Source organism: Pinus tabuliformis, chromosome 2_1 (genome assembly GCF_031772625.1).
Source record: "Pinus tabuliformis cultivar Carrire ecotype Pingquan chromosome 2_1, CPIR1, whole genome shotgun sequence".
NCBI lineage: Eukaryota > Viridiplantae > Streptophyta > Pinopsida > Pinales > Pinaceae > Pinus > Pinus tabuliformis.
In genome coordinates, this window is record NC_142299.1 from 309,293,337 (window position 1) to 309,310,409 (window position 17,073).

At 37.0% G+C, this 17,073-nt stretch overlaps 1 protein-coding gene across 1 annotated transcript; it reads left to right on the top strand.

The window, feature by feature from the left end:
- Nucleotides 1-6,279: 6,279 nt before the first annotated feature.
- LOC149200068 (protein SRC2-like) lies at nt 6,280-6,789 on the top strand. The gene has a single exon (XM_089400835.1). The coding sequence runs from the start codon at nt 6,280-6,282 to the stop codon at nt 6,787-6,789; it is 510 nt and encodes a 169-aa protein (XP_089256961.1).
- The last annotated feature ends 10,284 nt before the right edge of the window (nt 6,790-17,073 follow it).

Below are 17,073 nucleotides of genomic sequence, written 5' to 3' on the forward strand. Positions count from 1 at the left end.
ATAAATCATCAACATCTTTTGTAAGCTTAAGCCTATTCTCTTAAACCTTCTGAAGATCGTTTAGATGTTTTCATACTTATGATTATTTAATTTTCAGTTTGAAAATTGTGATAATCATATTATTTCTTTGTTTCTACTCACCACCATACAAGCTATATCACTCTGTGAAATGTTATAGCACCCTCTTCTTTGATATTAATATTATTCACAAGGTTAGACATATTAGTGTTACATCTGCTTCATACATTAGTCCTCCAAATTAAAACAAAACCCCCAAAACATCACAGCAGCCCTCTGCTTTAATATTAATATTATTCACAAGGTTAGACATATTAGTGTTACATATGCTTCATACATTAGTCCTCCAAATTAAAACAAAACCCCCAAAACAATTATCTTAAATGCTCTGGCATGATAGCTGACCATTATCATCTCAGAGATAACAACCTTAAAAATAAGTTTTGGAAAAAAAAAAAACTTAAAAATAAAATTTGGTTACTGCTCTCCTATTTCCAGTATATATCCATCTAGACTTTCTTGGACAGGGGTTATTAATGATTTAGGGATTATATTGTGAATTGATCACAATTTTGAAGAAATATATTATAAATAACTACCAAGTTGTACAAATATTTTCGCTGGCTTGCTGCTGTAATTTAACTCACAATTTTCAATTCACAAAGGGTAATGTAGTATTACCATCGTGGAGTAGAATGGGGATGACTGCGGGTGTAGTCTTATCCAATGGTTAGAATACTCTCAAAAACATCATAGTATTTGTTAATAAAATTAGGTTTTGTATTTAATATTATTTTTAATATTAATAATATTTAATTAATAATATTAATATTATAAATAATATTAAGTTAGGTTAATTATTTTTGTTTACAAAAAATTATTAACATATAAATAATGAAAAGTGAAATCTTCACTTTATATTAATTATATTTATTAATATATTAGTTTTTTATAAAATAAATTTATAAAATAAATAAAATTGATTGAAAACATAAATCTTAAAAATAATTTTACCTTAATAATCTACTTTCATTTCATATTTATAAATTTGATATATTTTATAATTTTAGTGGATTTTAATTATTATTATCATTTTGAATAATATTTAGGATTACTTGTTTAATATAATTTGTAATCGGTTCAAAGTTACAGGGATTAGAAATCCTTATTTTCTTATTATTATCACTTGAAAAATTATATTTATATATAATTCATTTTATTAACCATAACTAGTTATCATTTTAAATATTAGTTTATGTAGTATGTCGCACATAATTTTATTACCAATATTTAATTTTTTAAAACCTAAAATTTTATGGAGTTGTCTATAATGCGACTTTTTGAGATTCCGGTGACGGAATCCGGCGGAAGAAATTGAGATGAAATCATGATTTGTTGCAGTTAAAATGGTTTTTTTAACTGCATATTCGGATTCAGCACCCTGAAAAACCCTTGGGACGGTTTCATTGTGCAGAAATTAGCTATCAAACTTGGATTCCAATAAATTACTGCCGGATTTTCACAGGAAAAAATCGCCGGAAAGGCTTTCAAAAAGTCGCGTTAAAGACTACTCCAAATTTTATATGGTTTAAGAGTATATTTATAGAGTGGATGCCTTTTATATAAATTTATGTTTAATCTAGATGTTATATGAGAGGTAAGCCATTTAATTTTAATTTTAATATTTTAATAGTGAAAATGGATGTGACGGATATGTATTCACATAATTCAATTTACTTTTGAATTATTTGTATTTCTAGTTAGTTTTGCCTCCTCACTCTGACACTAGAAGCACACAACGTATTGGTGTGGTAGATATTATTTTTGGTTTTAAACCATGCCTACTATGCAATAAAGAATTGTTTCAGTTTAATTTTGGATTTCCCCTTCAAACCTTAGCCTATATATACATGTAATTTGATTTTTATTAATCTCACAACATCATTGAAACTTGCTAAAGGCATACCCGTAGTACTAAAAGGTCATACTTATGTTGATTGTTGATTCCTCAAATATTTGACAATCATAGAGACATGGGTCAAATATTTGGCTTGCAACCCCTAGTACTAAAATGTCATACTTATGTTGATTGTTGATTCCTTAGAATATTTGGCAATCATATAAACATGGGTCAATTATTTGAATATGTATATGCTCATATTCAGAGAATCATCAATCAACACAAGCTCAAGGGAACCAAAAAACCTAGGTGGAGTCCTCACACTAGTTGTTTTTTCCATGCAAAAAGATGGAAAAATTTTCCATCCAAAAAGTAATTTTTTCCATGCAAAAAGATGGATGTTTTTTCCATTCAAAAAGATGGATTTCCAAAGAAGGAGAAGCTCTACTCCCATGGTGAGATACCACCACAGAGCTGTCAGGCACAATAACACTGAACAGAGAGGACTTAAGTGCAGATAGGCTTGCCTAACACTTGACCGCTCCATCATGAGACCAATTGAACCTTGTTGCCCATTATATCTCCATAGATGATCTTCCCTCTAAACATTACATAATAAATCCTTTATACCTTCCAACGCTTATGCACCATTATTTTTTCTAGTAGACAGGGGATACCCCATGCATATGATATTCCCTTCTTTGGTCCGCTCTTCTTTTTTAAGCCTAGTACTAGGGCTGATTAGCTATTTTTTTCATACCCAGCAATGAGCGTGATCAAGTCTTCTTTCTTAAACCTAGTACCAGGCTAGCCATTACAACAACCTTATTTCCCCCACTTGCTATGTTGAACTCTTCATTTGAGAGAGAATGGCTTTTAAGTTGTCTCAAAATGATAGAATGACCAACCTCCTATAGAAAGGAAAACTCCCATGAACTCCAAAGTAATCGCGAAAGAAATTATTATTCGAACTCAGTGAACCTATACTTTCTGATATTTCATCATAATTGCATTCATGCTTAACCTAGTTTGTTGAAAATCAAATTCAACTACTTCAAATTATTTAATTGTACCTCACTTTTGGTTGAGAGAAGGGATACTTACCTATCAAAATGAATGCTAGTTAGAATATTCTCACCACTTGAATGACTCTTTAAAGGACCAATTTAACCTACCTCGGTTCCATTAGTATAGTAAGCAGTATACCGTTTTCATGTCATTCCTCTTTGGCATGACCATACCTTCAATTGGCATGTATCCTAGTTTTTTGTTTTTTTAGAAAAGAGTTTCAGGTTCCGAATAAATATAAATTACCTATCGATTTCTTTAATTTTTGTCGATTCATTTTTAGTGACAATATTTCCTAACTAAATGTAAGTGAATGTAATATATTGATTTCTTTAATTTTTGTCGATTCATTTTTAGTGACAATATTTCCTAACTAAATGTAATATATTGGGTTATTTTTTTTTAAATGTAAAATTCTTTTGTATTTAAAGTTTCTTTTTGTCAATGCCTTTCCAATCAAGATAGTGGCCTTTTCAATCTAGAAAATGTAAACTTGTATAGTTCACTCATTCGTATTGATTTATCATGTATGAAAGATTTTAAATTGAGGTTTGTCTAAAAACATATAATTGTATAGTTCACTCATTTGTATTGATTTATTATGTATGAAATATTTTAAACATTATAAACTGAGGTTTGTCTAAATATAGACTCAAATAATAAATACCAGAAATTTCATCCGCGACCGTCATTCTTTTCCATGCTCTGTCCACCTATGTTTAACCTTTTTCCATGCTCTGTCGACCCATGTTTAACCTTGTTCACCTGTTGTCCTTCACTACAAGGCAACGCAACAAAATGACTATCACCAATTTTGCTTCAATAGTGTCCAGAGCAGTTGTTTCGGCAATCTCCAAAGCAGTCTGCAGATAATATAAGAAAAAAGGAATTGTTACAGCATATTTATATTGATTGATCAATATAAATGTTCAACCGTCTCCAAAGTAGTTGCTTCAGCAGTACTGTCCAGAAAAGAAAAGTAGTAGTTACAGTAATTTTATCTTGATTAAAGGCTGTCACTATCATGATTATCATTAACGTTGGTTGGGCAGTGTCCAGAGGAACGACGTACGACACCCACCTTGTAGTAACAGTTGTTATTGCATCTCTAATAATGATGTTGTAGACACCCACCTTTTCATCAAAGTAGTTGGCAACGCAAGCGCAAGAAAAGCAAAGGGTTATTAAGAAGATTATTTATGTTTTTGAAAATATTTATGTATTATTTTATTGTAGAAAATAAATGGAAATCTAAATAAATTGAGAAAATTTAGAAGTTTTTTATTGTAAACAAATTCAAAATTAAAACTATAGTTTTTTATGTTATCCTGTTAAGTGAAATACCAGCTGCACTTATAGAAGCAATTGCTATGGTGCGAGTTATAAGATATCAAAAAAAATGACCAAATGGAAGATGCTAGATGGCCTAAGGTTGTCTTTAATGACATTGTGAAAAGCAAAGAAAACTTGGACGCAGCAAAATAACAAATAGTTTCGTAAATAGAGTTTTTTCTTGAACATATGTCCCATAAACAATAAAGAAATAAAATCTTTTGTTATGGATAAGTTCCACAAGTATACTTGGGATAGGGAGCTACGAAGAAAGAAAAAGTACTATATTGAAGAGTTTAATCCTACTCATAATCATCAACAAAAATCGTACATAGAGACAATATTTCTTACAGAGCCAAAATTTTTTATTGCTCAATTAAGTACTAATTCTGATCAACTCCGTTGATCATTGTGAAAGAAAGAAAAAAGTGTAACAAGAAAAAGTGTATTTTTTACTAGCATGAAAAGTAAAAACAAAAAACATTTCATTTTAAAATATAATTCTTCAAAAAAACAAATAAAACCATGCAAATATTATAACAACTGACTTTTTTTTAAAGTTAATTATTAATAAAATACTTTAATTCACATTTATATTACCTTATTATAAATCGATTTATACATATCCAAAATTTCCTCAAAACAAAGCGGTCTAAAATAAATTTTACCAAAATTTTCATAAATATAACAAATACCAAATATCGGTAATTACATGAAAGTTCTAGAACGGGTTTTCACTTTCCCGACGATCTCGAGGAACGTGCAAAGAAAACTGAGTGGGTCCCACCGTTGTGGCAAAATGATGAGATTACATCTCAACGTGCCCGGTTGTCAATACCCGCTCCAAACGCTATTTTTAAAAATTTATTCCTCTGCCTCAATACTTTTTCGTTATTTATTAATTACTCTATTAATCCATTTTCCATTTTTACTCTATGTATGTGCGTTGGACGCCCAAAAATCTTGGCCGGCTTGGCTTTTCTGGCCGCCCATTCGGAAATCCATCGGATGGCCAAAAATTCAAACCAGTTAATAAGCAAATAAAAATAAATAAATGAACATCTAGATCTTGAGCGTGTCAACAGCGGCCTAACCAGGGTTCGTGTCGGCAGACAGCGAGAATAGACCCCAACGACAACAACAGAGCCCAGGGAAACTCTAAATAACCGTGGGCTCAGGTACAGCGAAAACTGGAAAAGTAAGGATGGAATTTGATGGATAAATTATTTATTATCGGTGATTTGATTTTCCTGTTAAATTAAGGAAAATCCAACCCGATTTCAATACCCAACCACAAATAAATCGTACTGACCTATCAATCCAATTAATCGTTTGATTCCAACCCTGTTGGCAGGTATTAAACATTTCAGTACCCAAGAACCAATAAATCGTCGAAGAGCCATCAAACCTTGGGCAGTGGAACCCTATCTAGCGACTCGCGAGTGATACCTGCTAAAAAAAAGAATAGTATACACAAAAATAAAGTTCACATTACCAAAAAAACAAGAGAAAAAAGTACGGAAGAATTAATACCACTGTTATGTCACTGCAACTGTAAGTGACATAATAACAATTAAAGAAATAAAAAACCATTAAAATGGACATTGTTTCTTCCTGGGGTCGGCTGACTACGTCACGCACCGTGAATGGAAGGAACAGTCCATAAATTTGGCCGCCTGCGCTTGAAGATTCCCACGAATCCTTGTATAATAATTTACCGTGCCTTGTGAGATAATGCCAACTTCAACACTGTTTCGATATCGTCTAGACTCTGTGCGTCGCAACCGGCCTATAAAGCCATCTCCAACCCTACCAAATATATCATGTCCATTTGCATTTCCATTTTCCCAAATCTTTCCCTATTCCATCACTGTTTCTTTCCCTATTCCATCGCCATTTCCGTCTTCTTCGAATATAACATCCATTCATTTCCATTTCCAGTTATATTTACAGTGTTGATGATGGCCAAGAACATAGAGATAACCCTAATTGCAGCCCATGATATCAAGAACGGTGATATCAAGAACATAAGAGCCTACGCAGCGGCATGGATCACCAACGATCCCAACAACAACAACAGTAAGCAGAGAACGCCAGTAGACACAACCAACGGCAGCAACCCTATGTGGAACCACGTTATGACGTTTACTCTCGACAAAGCCGCCCTGAAGCAGGAAGGCCTCCTCATTCTGGAGATCGCAATATACACGGAAACTACCTCCGGGGAGGAGGAAATCGGGCGTATCAGCGTCCCCTTGATGGGATTTCTGCAGTCAGTCCGCTCCCAGTTTCGCGGCAAGCCCGTCAGTTGCCAGATCCGCAATCCATCTGGAGAGCCCGAAGGAAATCTGGACATGTCTGTGAAAATGGATTTTAGCGTCAAGAGGTTCCTTAAGAACTTGTCCAAGAAAAAGGGTGTACACGGGGCCTTGTTAGGTGCCCATTTGTTGGTCTTGGGAGCTCACGTTTAATAGTCACAGTCCACAATTCATTGATACTGTAGGGTTTGGATAGAATGGTTGAGGATATAGATATATTTCAGAATTTGTTTGGGCTCTACAGGTAGGCCAATCAGCCAACGCCGAGTGTTCGTAATTTGTTTTGGCCAATTGGGCAAGGCTGAGTGTGGGTTATTTCGATTAATGATTTTGGAAACCAGTGAGCTTTTCCAAAATCTTGTAGCACTTTGTTGGGTGGCATGTTTGATATGTGAGCTTGCCTTAATTATGTTCAATATATAGGAAACCTGCCATAGAGTGGCATGTAGCTTATTATGTTCAATGTATAGGAGTACGCTTGCCATAAAGTGGCATGTAGTTTAACTTATAATTATGTCTTTGTATCTAGTTACACGATGACATGTTATAGATCACTAAAGAGTAAGGTGTGACATGAGGAAAGGGTGATAAAAGAAAATAAAGAAAAGAAGTAGAAAGGAAAGACATACATAGGCCACCAAAGAGTAAGGTGAGAAATAAGGAAAAAGAAAAAGTAAGAAGGAAGGGCATATCGAAGCAAGGGTTTAACCTTAGAAGTAATTGAATTTTGTGGGAAGATAAATGTTTTAGAATATAGGGGTTTATATTTTCGTGTATTATTAGAAACTAAATCAATTTAGATGTAATTAATTTCATAATAATTCATTTAGTTATAGTTTTAAATACAACAAAAATGGAATCAAATAGTAGAATGTTTTAACCTTTAAATATGGGATATTTAATTATAGTTTAGAATACTATTTTATAATATATTGTTTTATTTCTACATTGTCATTTCAAATTCACACATCAATAATATAATTTCCATTTAAGTATTGAAGGTCTTTTGCAGTGCATTATATTAGATATCATTTTTGGGATTCGAAATTATAAATCTACAGACTTTAACAATTTTAACTCGTATAATAATAAGACCATTATAAATCAATCTTAAACACATATCTAATATGAATCTAGAGGGATCAACTTTCTTCACGTGCAATTTTCTTTAGAGTGCAAAATATAATATGTAAATTTTCATTGTTTAAATTGTATTTTTGAATTCTTTATAGAGTATATAGAGAAACAAACTATAAAATATTGAGACCGCTTCAAATGTTTTAACCAAAAAACTTGTTTTTTCATGATATATACATATTTTTTTAAATAATATATAATATATACATAGTTAATCATTTTTTTTATATCACAGCTACATTGAAACATTTGATCAACAAATTAAATTGGCTTTTTTAATTATTAATATATTTTCAAAGTAATGTCAATATTAATTCGTATTAAAATATTTTATTGATAACCCACATTGAATATTTTATTATATGCAACACTAAAATATATATTTTAATATTTATTTTCTATATATAAATATATATGAAGATGATATCAACCTAAATTAATTAACATAGATTTTCAAATAATTTATTTAAATTTAAAAATATAAAGTTTAAATATCTTACTCACATTTTTTACTATTATTTTTTTTATTATAGCCCAACTTAATTTCTATTTAGAATGTTCTTTATTTTTATTTGAAGAAGCACGAGTATAGAGTTACACATTTCCTATTAAACTATAAAATAAACCTATAAGCTTAGTACGATATATTTAATATAAAAATATTATTTTAATGAAAAATATAATATTTATTTACATTACCCTTTAACTTTCATTCTATTGTTTTTTAATGGTTAGACTTCCCAAATCTAAAAATAATGTTTAAAAACAAATCAAATTGACATGCAAATTCAAATAAAAGACTTATATTAATTACTTCTTATAACATGATGGAATAAAATAAAAAATGGGAATTACTTCCTATAATATCATTAGATTCAAATAAAATGGGCATCGCTGAGCCTGAAGTCCCTGCCTTTTTGGTAGGAAGGTATTGTCTATAAAACTAAGTTCAATTGTGAACAATGGACCGTAGAACCATAACGAAGTTCAATGCAATGGAGCTATTGTAGCATAGCATAAGTTCGATTTGAACAATTGACCGTTGAACTATGTAGCATTGTTGTTGATGTTAACCGTTGGCCACAAAAGATATCTCCTTAAAAATTAAAAGAAATTCGTCTTCGTCGCCATAGATACCCGAGGTATTAGACCACTACGAAATGAGCCCTGCATTTTCAGGGAGCGTTTTATCGGGCAGGGAAATCCAAGGAATCCCCAGAATGCACATGTTAGGGTTTATCTGTACAATAAATCATTACATAAATTTCATACATATTTTTAATGTGTGTCATTTGTCTTTAGGGAAGTTTTGACTATTGGTTATATTAGCACAACCAAGGTAAATATGGTTGATATACGTTCATAGGCATATATCAAGCATATATATCAACCATTTTTTTCAATGTGCTTGATATATGCAGATAAGCTTATATCAACCACATTAATATTATTATGGATATATAAGATTATTAATAACTATATAAATAACTATATAGGATTACTAATAACTATATAAATATTAACAATTAGATTATTTATATATATTATTGTATAAATATTATATTAATATTATAATAATTATATAAACTCCTAATATATATTAATTAATAATAAGAATAGCTCAAAATAATATAAGATTATTATTATATTTTTTTTGTAAAATTAGGCAGTCCTCTTTCTATATTACAAAAACAGAATTTATAGTAGACTTATGTTGAGGTGACTAGTCTGCCCACAGGAATCCAAACCGCCACCTATCAGCCTTATAACCAGACCAAAATTTAAAAATGTTTTTCTCCTTCATACTGTCATAGCTGTGCTTTTGACTACTAACTAATCTAACTATAGGACCATAAGATAACAACCAGACACAGTTCTTTTTTATCAACATTTTAAACAAAAATTCGAAGACTCATCTCCGTCATTTCTCATCTGACGATTTGACCGAGGCGGGCGCCGTGGCGCTGGTCCGAGGTTGCACCTTCTTCTGCTCCATAACCCATTTCAGTTCCTGCAGCATTTGTTCCATGTTTCATAGCATCAAGTGATTTCTCGCTGCCTGGACTTGGACGACCGCAATCTCTTTCAGAAGGGTGTCCTTTAGATTTTCTGTTTCCTCCATTATCTGGCTTTTTACCTGTTCCTCTCCCTGCTTTCGTTCCTCCTCCTCTTCTTCGCGGACTGCCTGGTTCATCTCCATAGCCCGTGCAACCACATGTTTCATTATCCAATACTGTTGAAGTGTCTTGTTAAACAGAGAGTTTCTGCTTCTTGTGTTTCCTGGGTCCGGGATCAGATCCTCCCATTCCCCACGGGGAATTTCCTTGTTCTCACTAATGGACCTCAGCTCCCGCTCCCACCCATTGATTTGAGCATGGATTTCCGGGGAATTCCTGGCCATATACGCGTTTATCGTTGACATGCTTTTTTCGGAATCTGGCTTCCTTCCTCTCCTCTTCGGATTGTTGCTTGTGCCATCTTCTCGGTTCCTAGCTTGTTTTTCCCTCTTCAGAGCGATCTTACTGCGGTCCTGAAACCTTGATTTTATTCTGTCTTGCTTACCTATCACGACAACAAACCACAAGTCAATTCCTTTAATTTGTAATTCTACTAAAATCCAATCACTTACCCCCCCAGCCTTAGCATGAAGGTCCCGCAGGTGTTTCTGGCTCGTAGTCCTCAGCCTCATCATGACCTTTCCAACTACGTGGCCTAAGACTCTCCCCCCTCTCTCTACTTCCCTGGAATCCCCGCGCTGACCAACTTGGCTAATCTCAGCAAACCAAACCATCTTCCCTGGCTCCCCATCTGTGGGGGAAAACTTTTAACCCCCTAGTCCCCACGAGGATTTCTGGGCTTGGCCCTTCGGGAGTTATCCGGACAACAGCCATGGGGATGGCTCCACTGCCCATCTTGGAGCATGACGAAACCCGCCAAGGCCGCCCTCCCCTCCCACCTCTCCTTTCTGGGCATGAATTGAACCACTCACCGGGGGCCAAAATTTTCACCACCCGAGACCTCATCTACTCTGATGGGGTAAAGGTTATTCTTCCCGTTACCAGGTTGGCCTCTTCCTATCCGACTACTGGTTGACAGCTTCCTGCTTTTGGACATTTCTGAACAAGAACAGACGATTCTACCTCTAGCTAACACAAGGCCTAAAAGACAGGGACAAGCGTAAACATACCACCTTTCTTTGCCAGAACCGGGGATGAGGGCTGGTCGTTGATCCTCACTGCCGCCTTGCATCTTTCCTTCATGTTTCTTGCTATACTGCATGATCATTCCATCTTCCACCTCTAGCCTTTGCTTGTAAACTTCCCTTTGTCCTATCATCCGGACCTCCACTTGTCCATTTAATTTCCCGACTCTTATCTTTGCGTCCTTGCCTTGGGATTTGGCAAAACCTATCTGTCCTCCTTTATTCTTCATAACTCCAACATTCTCTCGGCTGCTCCTGTCGTAACCTTTCTGTACCCCTGATGCCACCTGTCGTCCTTCCTCTGCCATTTATCCCAACTTCCCACACTCCCTCCAAATATTCCCTTGATGATGTCTCGGTTCTATCTTCTTCCCCATCACATGGCCCTATCCTACCTTGCCCCGTTAGTTGCCCAGCTCCGCCGCTTATCTCACTCCTGTCCTTTCCCACGAATATGTTGTCCATCCCCACCCACTGCTGTTGCGTGCCATCTGATCCTGGCGAGTCATCTCGGAATTACCATTACCACCCTTATTGACGTCGAGCAATTGTTGAAGTCGATCACGCTCCTCCAGGAGCAGCTGATCCAGGCCTTCATTGTCTATCACCTTGCCTCTATTCCAACTTCCCCAGTTCTCTAACCAGTCAGCCGGTTTATTACCCGATTGCCTTACATGTGAAGGGATTAGGTAGTCTATTTTGGTCAGGAGTTTCCCTATTTCTTCGATTAGACACGCCGTTCTCCAGCTCTTACTGATTTCTTCCACTAGTTTTTGCTGTTGTAATTGCCTTACCATGTCCACCACCAATTTCGAATCTCCCTCAATTTGGAGACTCTTAAATTTTACCTGTATCGCAATTTCCAGTCCTCGCTTCAGAGCATGCAGTTCCGCTTCATTGTTAGTGGCCTCCTCGCAGTCCATCACAAAGGTTCTCAAGGTTTTTCCACCATCATTCCTAAAGACTCCCCCGATACCTGCTTCTCCCCGGTTGTGTTTGGCAGCACCATCGAAATTTAGTTTTATGAACCCTCGTGGGGGGTGGCTATACTATTTGCTTTCTACCACCTCTCTGACTGGGTCTTTTCTTTGGATGCCCCCGCTTACCATACTTTGGTTTACCTCTAGTCGCTGAAGGATTTTCTCCTCCATTTGCATCGCTTGCCAGTCTTCGTCCTTCCATCTTTCCGTTAAAATTGTTTCTCTCATGTTCTTGGTGGTTTGCTCCCATATGTCTACTAGCGTTCGATTTTCTGCCTTGAAGATAACACTATTTTGTGCCTTCCAGATGTTCCAAATCATGAAGCCAACTGAGAGTAGCCACACATGATTAACCACCGGGTTTTGGTAAGGCTTCCTCGGCCAGTTTTCTATGGTATTAATGATGTTTTCATAATTTCTATGACGATGCTCAAACATTTTGAAATGGATTTCCCACGGGGTGTCTCTTACTATGCATCGATTCATTAAGTGCTCCATCGTCTCCTCCTGTGAATTACAAAGCACACAGCGGGATGGTCCTTATCACCCCTTCCTCTATATCTGGTCCCAGGTAAGCACCCTGTCATGTAACATGGTCCAAACAAAGAAGGACACTTTCAGCTAGTGTTTGATTTTCCATAAATTTTTCCATTTTTTTGTCTCTGCCTGTTGATTCTGTTCAGCTTTTTGCTAATAGCCTTCGGTTATTGAAAAAGTGCCTTGAATTCGAGTACCCCATCTTAGAATATCTTGCCCTGTTTTCCTCGCCGCTTTGCGGGATGCCATCTCTTTGTAATAATCCTGCCATTTGTCTATTTCAGGGGCCCTTTCCCAGTCTTCTTTCTGTTTCCAGTTATGCCAATATCCTCCTACACCTGGTTTCCAAAATTTGCCTACAACATTCTCCTCTGTCTGGGACGTAAAGTCATGGATGGCTTGAAGGTTTTCCTTATGGATGAGCCTTTCACGTTGCTGCCATGATTCCTCCCAGAACCTGGCTTTATCTCCTGCCCTCATCTCCCAAAAGCTATAATCTCTAATCAGTTCTTTGTTACCCCTTGCTAGGTTCCAGATTGCAAAGCCCCTAGCATCTGTCTGGCTTCTCATTTTGTCTTCAGGTTCCCCTGCGGCCTCATATTTCCTTTCCCAAATCACCTTCCACAAATCTTGGCCACCCTGAGTCCACCTCCACCAAGGCTTCGCCCCCATCACTTGGTTAAGGAAGAAGGGGTCCCTTAATCCTAAACCTCCATCGTTGGAGAGCCTACTTAGCCATTCCCACGAAATTAAGGCCCATTTTTTGGATTTGTTGGTTCCTTGCCAAAGAAATTTCTTGAACATGGCGACCAACTTTTGACTAATAGATTTTGGGATAGCTTGGCACGAAATCTGGTAGATTGGAATAGCCTGCAGAACAGCTTTCAATAGAATTAGTCGGCTGGGGGCATTCAACGAGCGAAAGGTCCAGTTTTCCATCTTGTTCCTGATTTTTTTAATTAAAGGTTCCCAGTTAGCCGCCCTGTATTGGTGCTCATTCAGCATAATACCCAGGTATTTTGACGGGAAGGTTCCAATTCTGTAACCCATAGTGCGCGCCAAGAATCTTTCTGCCGCTAGCGAGGTGTTAAAGAAAAAAGCTTCAAATTTCTCCTTATTAATCTCCATCCTGGAAGCTTGATTAAATTTGGATAAAGTTTTAACTATTCTTTGGGCCTCCTTGAGCGTGGCTTGGCCATATAACATAACGTCGTCTACGAATTGCTGGTGAGAAATAGGGAGATCGTTCCCACAAATTCGAAGCCCCTTTAACTGATCCTTGGCGACTTGGGCCTTAACCAGCCTACCCAATCCTTCCGCGGCCAAGATGAAGAGGAACGAAGACAGGGGATCTCCTTGCCTTAGTCCACGTGAGGGGTTGAAGGCTTTGGTGGGGGTACCGTTCAACAAGACTGACATCATCGGGGTAGCTACCATAGACAAAATCCATTTTATCCATCTTTGATCAAATCCGTGGGCATTGAGAATGCCTTGCAGGTACCCCCAGCTAAGGCGGTCGTACACCTTAGAAAAGTCTAATTTGATAAGCATACCTGGGTTACGAGAAATTTTCAGGGAGTGAATCACTTCCTGGGCCACTATAATTCCGTCTGTAATCTGCCTCCCTTTGACGAAACCTGTTTGTTCCTGCGCTATGAGATCCGACAGGATAGGCTTGAGTCTATTTACCATAATTGTAGCTAAGATTTTATAAACTACATTACAGAGGGATATAGGCCTAAATCCTTGCGGTTCATTCGAGATGCCATTCTTCGGGATCAAAGCCAAGAATGTGGCATTCAGTCCCTGGTGCATTTGTTTGGAGCACCTTGACTCCTCCACTAAGTCTAGCAAGTCGTTTCCCATAAAACTCCAGGCAACCTGGTAAAACTCAATGGTAAAGCCGTCGGGACCGGGGGCCTTATTTTTCGCCATTTTGTTAACCACTTCCTCTAATTCTTCCTTAGTGATTACCCTGAGCAGAGCCATATTTTGTTCTCTGGTAACTTTCTTTGGAATATGTTGGCAGACCTTGTCTACTTCCTCTGTTCTGTTAATATTTGGTTCTGTTAGGATGCCTTTGAAATGCTCCACCAGGCGTCGTTCCATTTCTTTCTGCTGCGTCACTCTGTTTCCTTGACTATCTTTCAAGGAGAAGATTCTGTTGTGATGTCGGTGATTAAAAATTGCTTTGTGGAAGAATTTGGAATTCTTTTCCCCCTCTTTTAACCATTGGACACGAGATTTCTATTTCCACAGAATTTCTTCCTGTTTGCACCTTTCCTCCAGTTGAGTGATTACCCTGCCTTACTTCTCAGCCAACTCCTCGTTTCTTCCGGTCTTGATGATTTTTTGTTGTATTCCTTCCAATCTAGTCTGGATTTTTCCTTTCTCCTGCTGGATGTTACCAAATTCTTCCATATTCCATTTCTTAATTTTTCTCTTTCTTTCCTTAAGTCTGAGCTAGAACGTGTGCATTTTGTTTCGGCCTTCCGTTCCCCTCTTGCTTTCCTGCCACCAGTTCCTTACTTTGTCTAAGAAATCTGGAGCTCTAAGACAAAAGGATTCAAAACGAAAGGGTCTCTTTTTATTCTGATCGTTCAAGGCTATTTCTAGCTTGATTGGCCAGTGATCGGATCCTATTGAGGGTAGGATAAAGGATTCATAGAAAATATCCAACCCTATTATGTGCTCAGAGACTAGAAATCTATCTAATCTTGACGCGATTTGTTTGGCCCCACCTCTTCTATTGTTCCAGGTGAATTTCCCATTTATAGTAGGGATATCTATCACCCTTAATTCTGCTTGGACATCTTTGAATCTTTCCATCTCCGGGTCTTCTCTTCTTATTCCGCCTTTCTTCTCTTCTCTAGAAGTTATCAAGTTGAAGTCTCCTACAAGAATCCATCTCTACTCTTGGTGCATATTTCTAAGCTTTTATAAGTGGCTAAGGAATAGGCCTCTATCAGCCTGGGTATAGGGCCCGTAGACAGCCGACACCGCTACCCATTCACTTTTCCCAATGAGTATGCATATTCCTGTCAGGATTCTTGGCATTCCTATCCACCAATCTGATAGGACTTCTGCTGGATTCCAAATGATTGCTATCCCTCCTGCACTTCCTTTGGTGTCTATGGATACCTATTCGTATCTTGGTTTTATTTTGTTTATAATTTCCTCCATCTTCTGACCTGATATTTTAGTTTCTTGAATAAGCATAATTTGAGGCTTGTACTTCCTCAGTCTTGCCGCTAAATATATTTGTTTCCCTTTGTTGTTTAAGCCTCTAATATTCTGTGATGTCAAAATCATTGATTGACTTGGGATAGGTTTTGAAACACTACTGACAGCGGGACCACTCTCCCTGTATTTACCATCATTTCTCCCATTAGTTGGATGGAGTCCTTAAGATTTTTCCTTCCTCGTTTTTTCCCCCCCTTTCCTTGTCCTTACTGATCTGTTCTGCGTTCCCTTTGGCTCTCTTTGAATTCTTCTGGCGTAGCTTTACCTTTCTCCACTTTAGCCTTATACTGCTAAAAGGTTTCCGCATACAACCTCTTTTGGTCTTCCGGGATAAACCGCTCATCTAAATTCCTCCATTCATTCAATAGTTTTCTTAAAACTTCTTCCTCTTGACTTGAATCTTCCCTGTTTGTTTCCAAATCTGTCTCCATCTGTTCTTCTTGTTCTTTCTGTTCTTTACCTTTATCTATGGGCTCACTCGGGGCTTTCCCTTTTGTGTGGTTTCTTTCACTGCTCTCGCTATTGTCTGACTCCTTATCCTCTTGATTTTCCATGGTTTGGTCCTCCTCTTCGCCCTCTTCCTGTAATATTTCAAATTTGTTTGATTTCTCTGGGGTTGTTTGTTTTTCCTTCCTGTCTTCCTTGGAGATTTCTTTGTTTATTTTCCTTTAACTTTTCGCCTCTTGGAATCCTTCTTGGTCAACTGACCCTCTCTTTTGAAAGGTACTCCTCCCTTCTTCTTCTTCCCTTGTAATCGGGAATTCCTTAGCCAGATGGCCATGGTCATGGCACCTACCGCATCTAAATGGGATGTGCTCGTAGTCTAAGTTTTGTTGCCAAACTTCTTCATGATACCATAGTTCCACAGAGTCTGGGATGGGGTTTGCTAAGTTCATATATACACATATCTTAGCATACGAAGTGTACCTTCCTTTCTTCGTGGTTTCTGTTATTTTCACAAAACTTCCTATTGAGTTTCCTATCCCCTCCAAGATTTCTGGATCTCAGAAATCTATAGGTAGCCTGAATAAACGAACCCAGACTGGCGCTGCTAGAAATTTTTCTTTATCAGGGTTGTAGCATTCCTCCCAATAACGCATAAACAGACTAGCATTATAATAGAAATAAGGGCCATTTTCAAATACTTTCTCCTTTTCTTTTAGGTTTGAGAAAATTACCGTAAAGAAACCTTTCGCTCCCAGCTTGAGCTCAATGTGGCCTTGGGGCTGCCATTTTTGCTGAATCCACTTGATCAGATCTCTTTTCGACAGCCAAACTCCTACGAACTTGCAGATAAGGGCATGATACTTCATATAACTTTTGTACCTTTCTAGTTTG

What these genes read in the sequence shown, in the direction of transcription:
- LOC149200068 (XM_089400835.1), top strand. Translation starts at nt 6,280, where the DNA reads ATGGCCAAGAACATAGAGATAACCCTAATTGCAGCCCATGATATCAAG.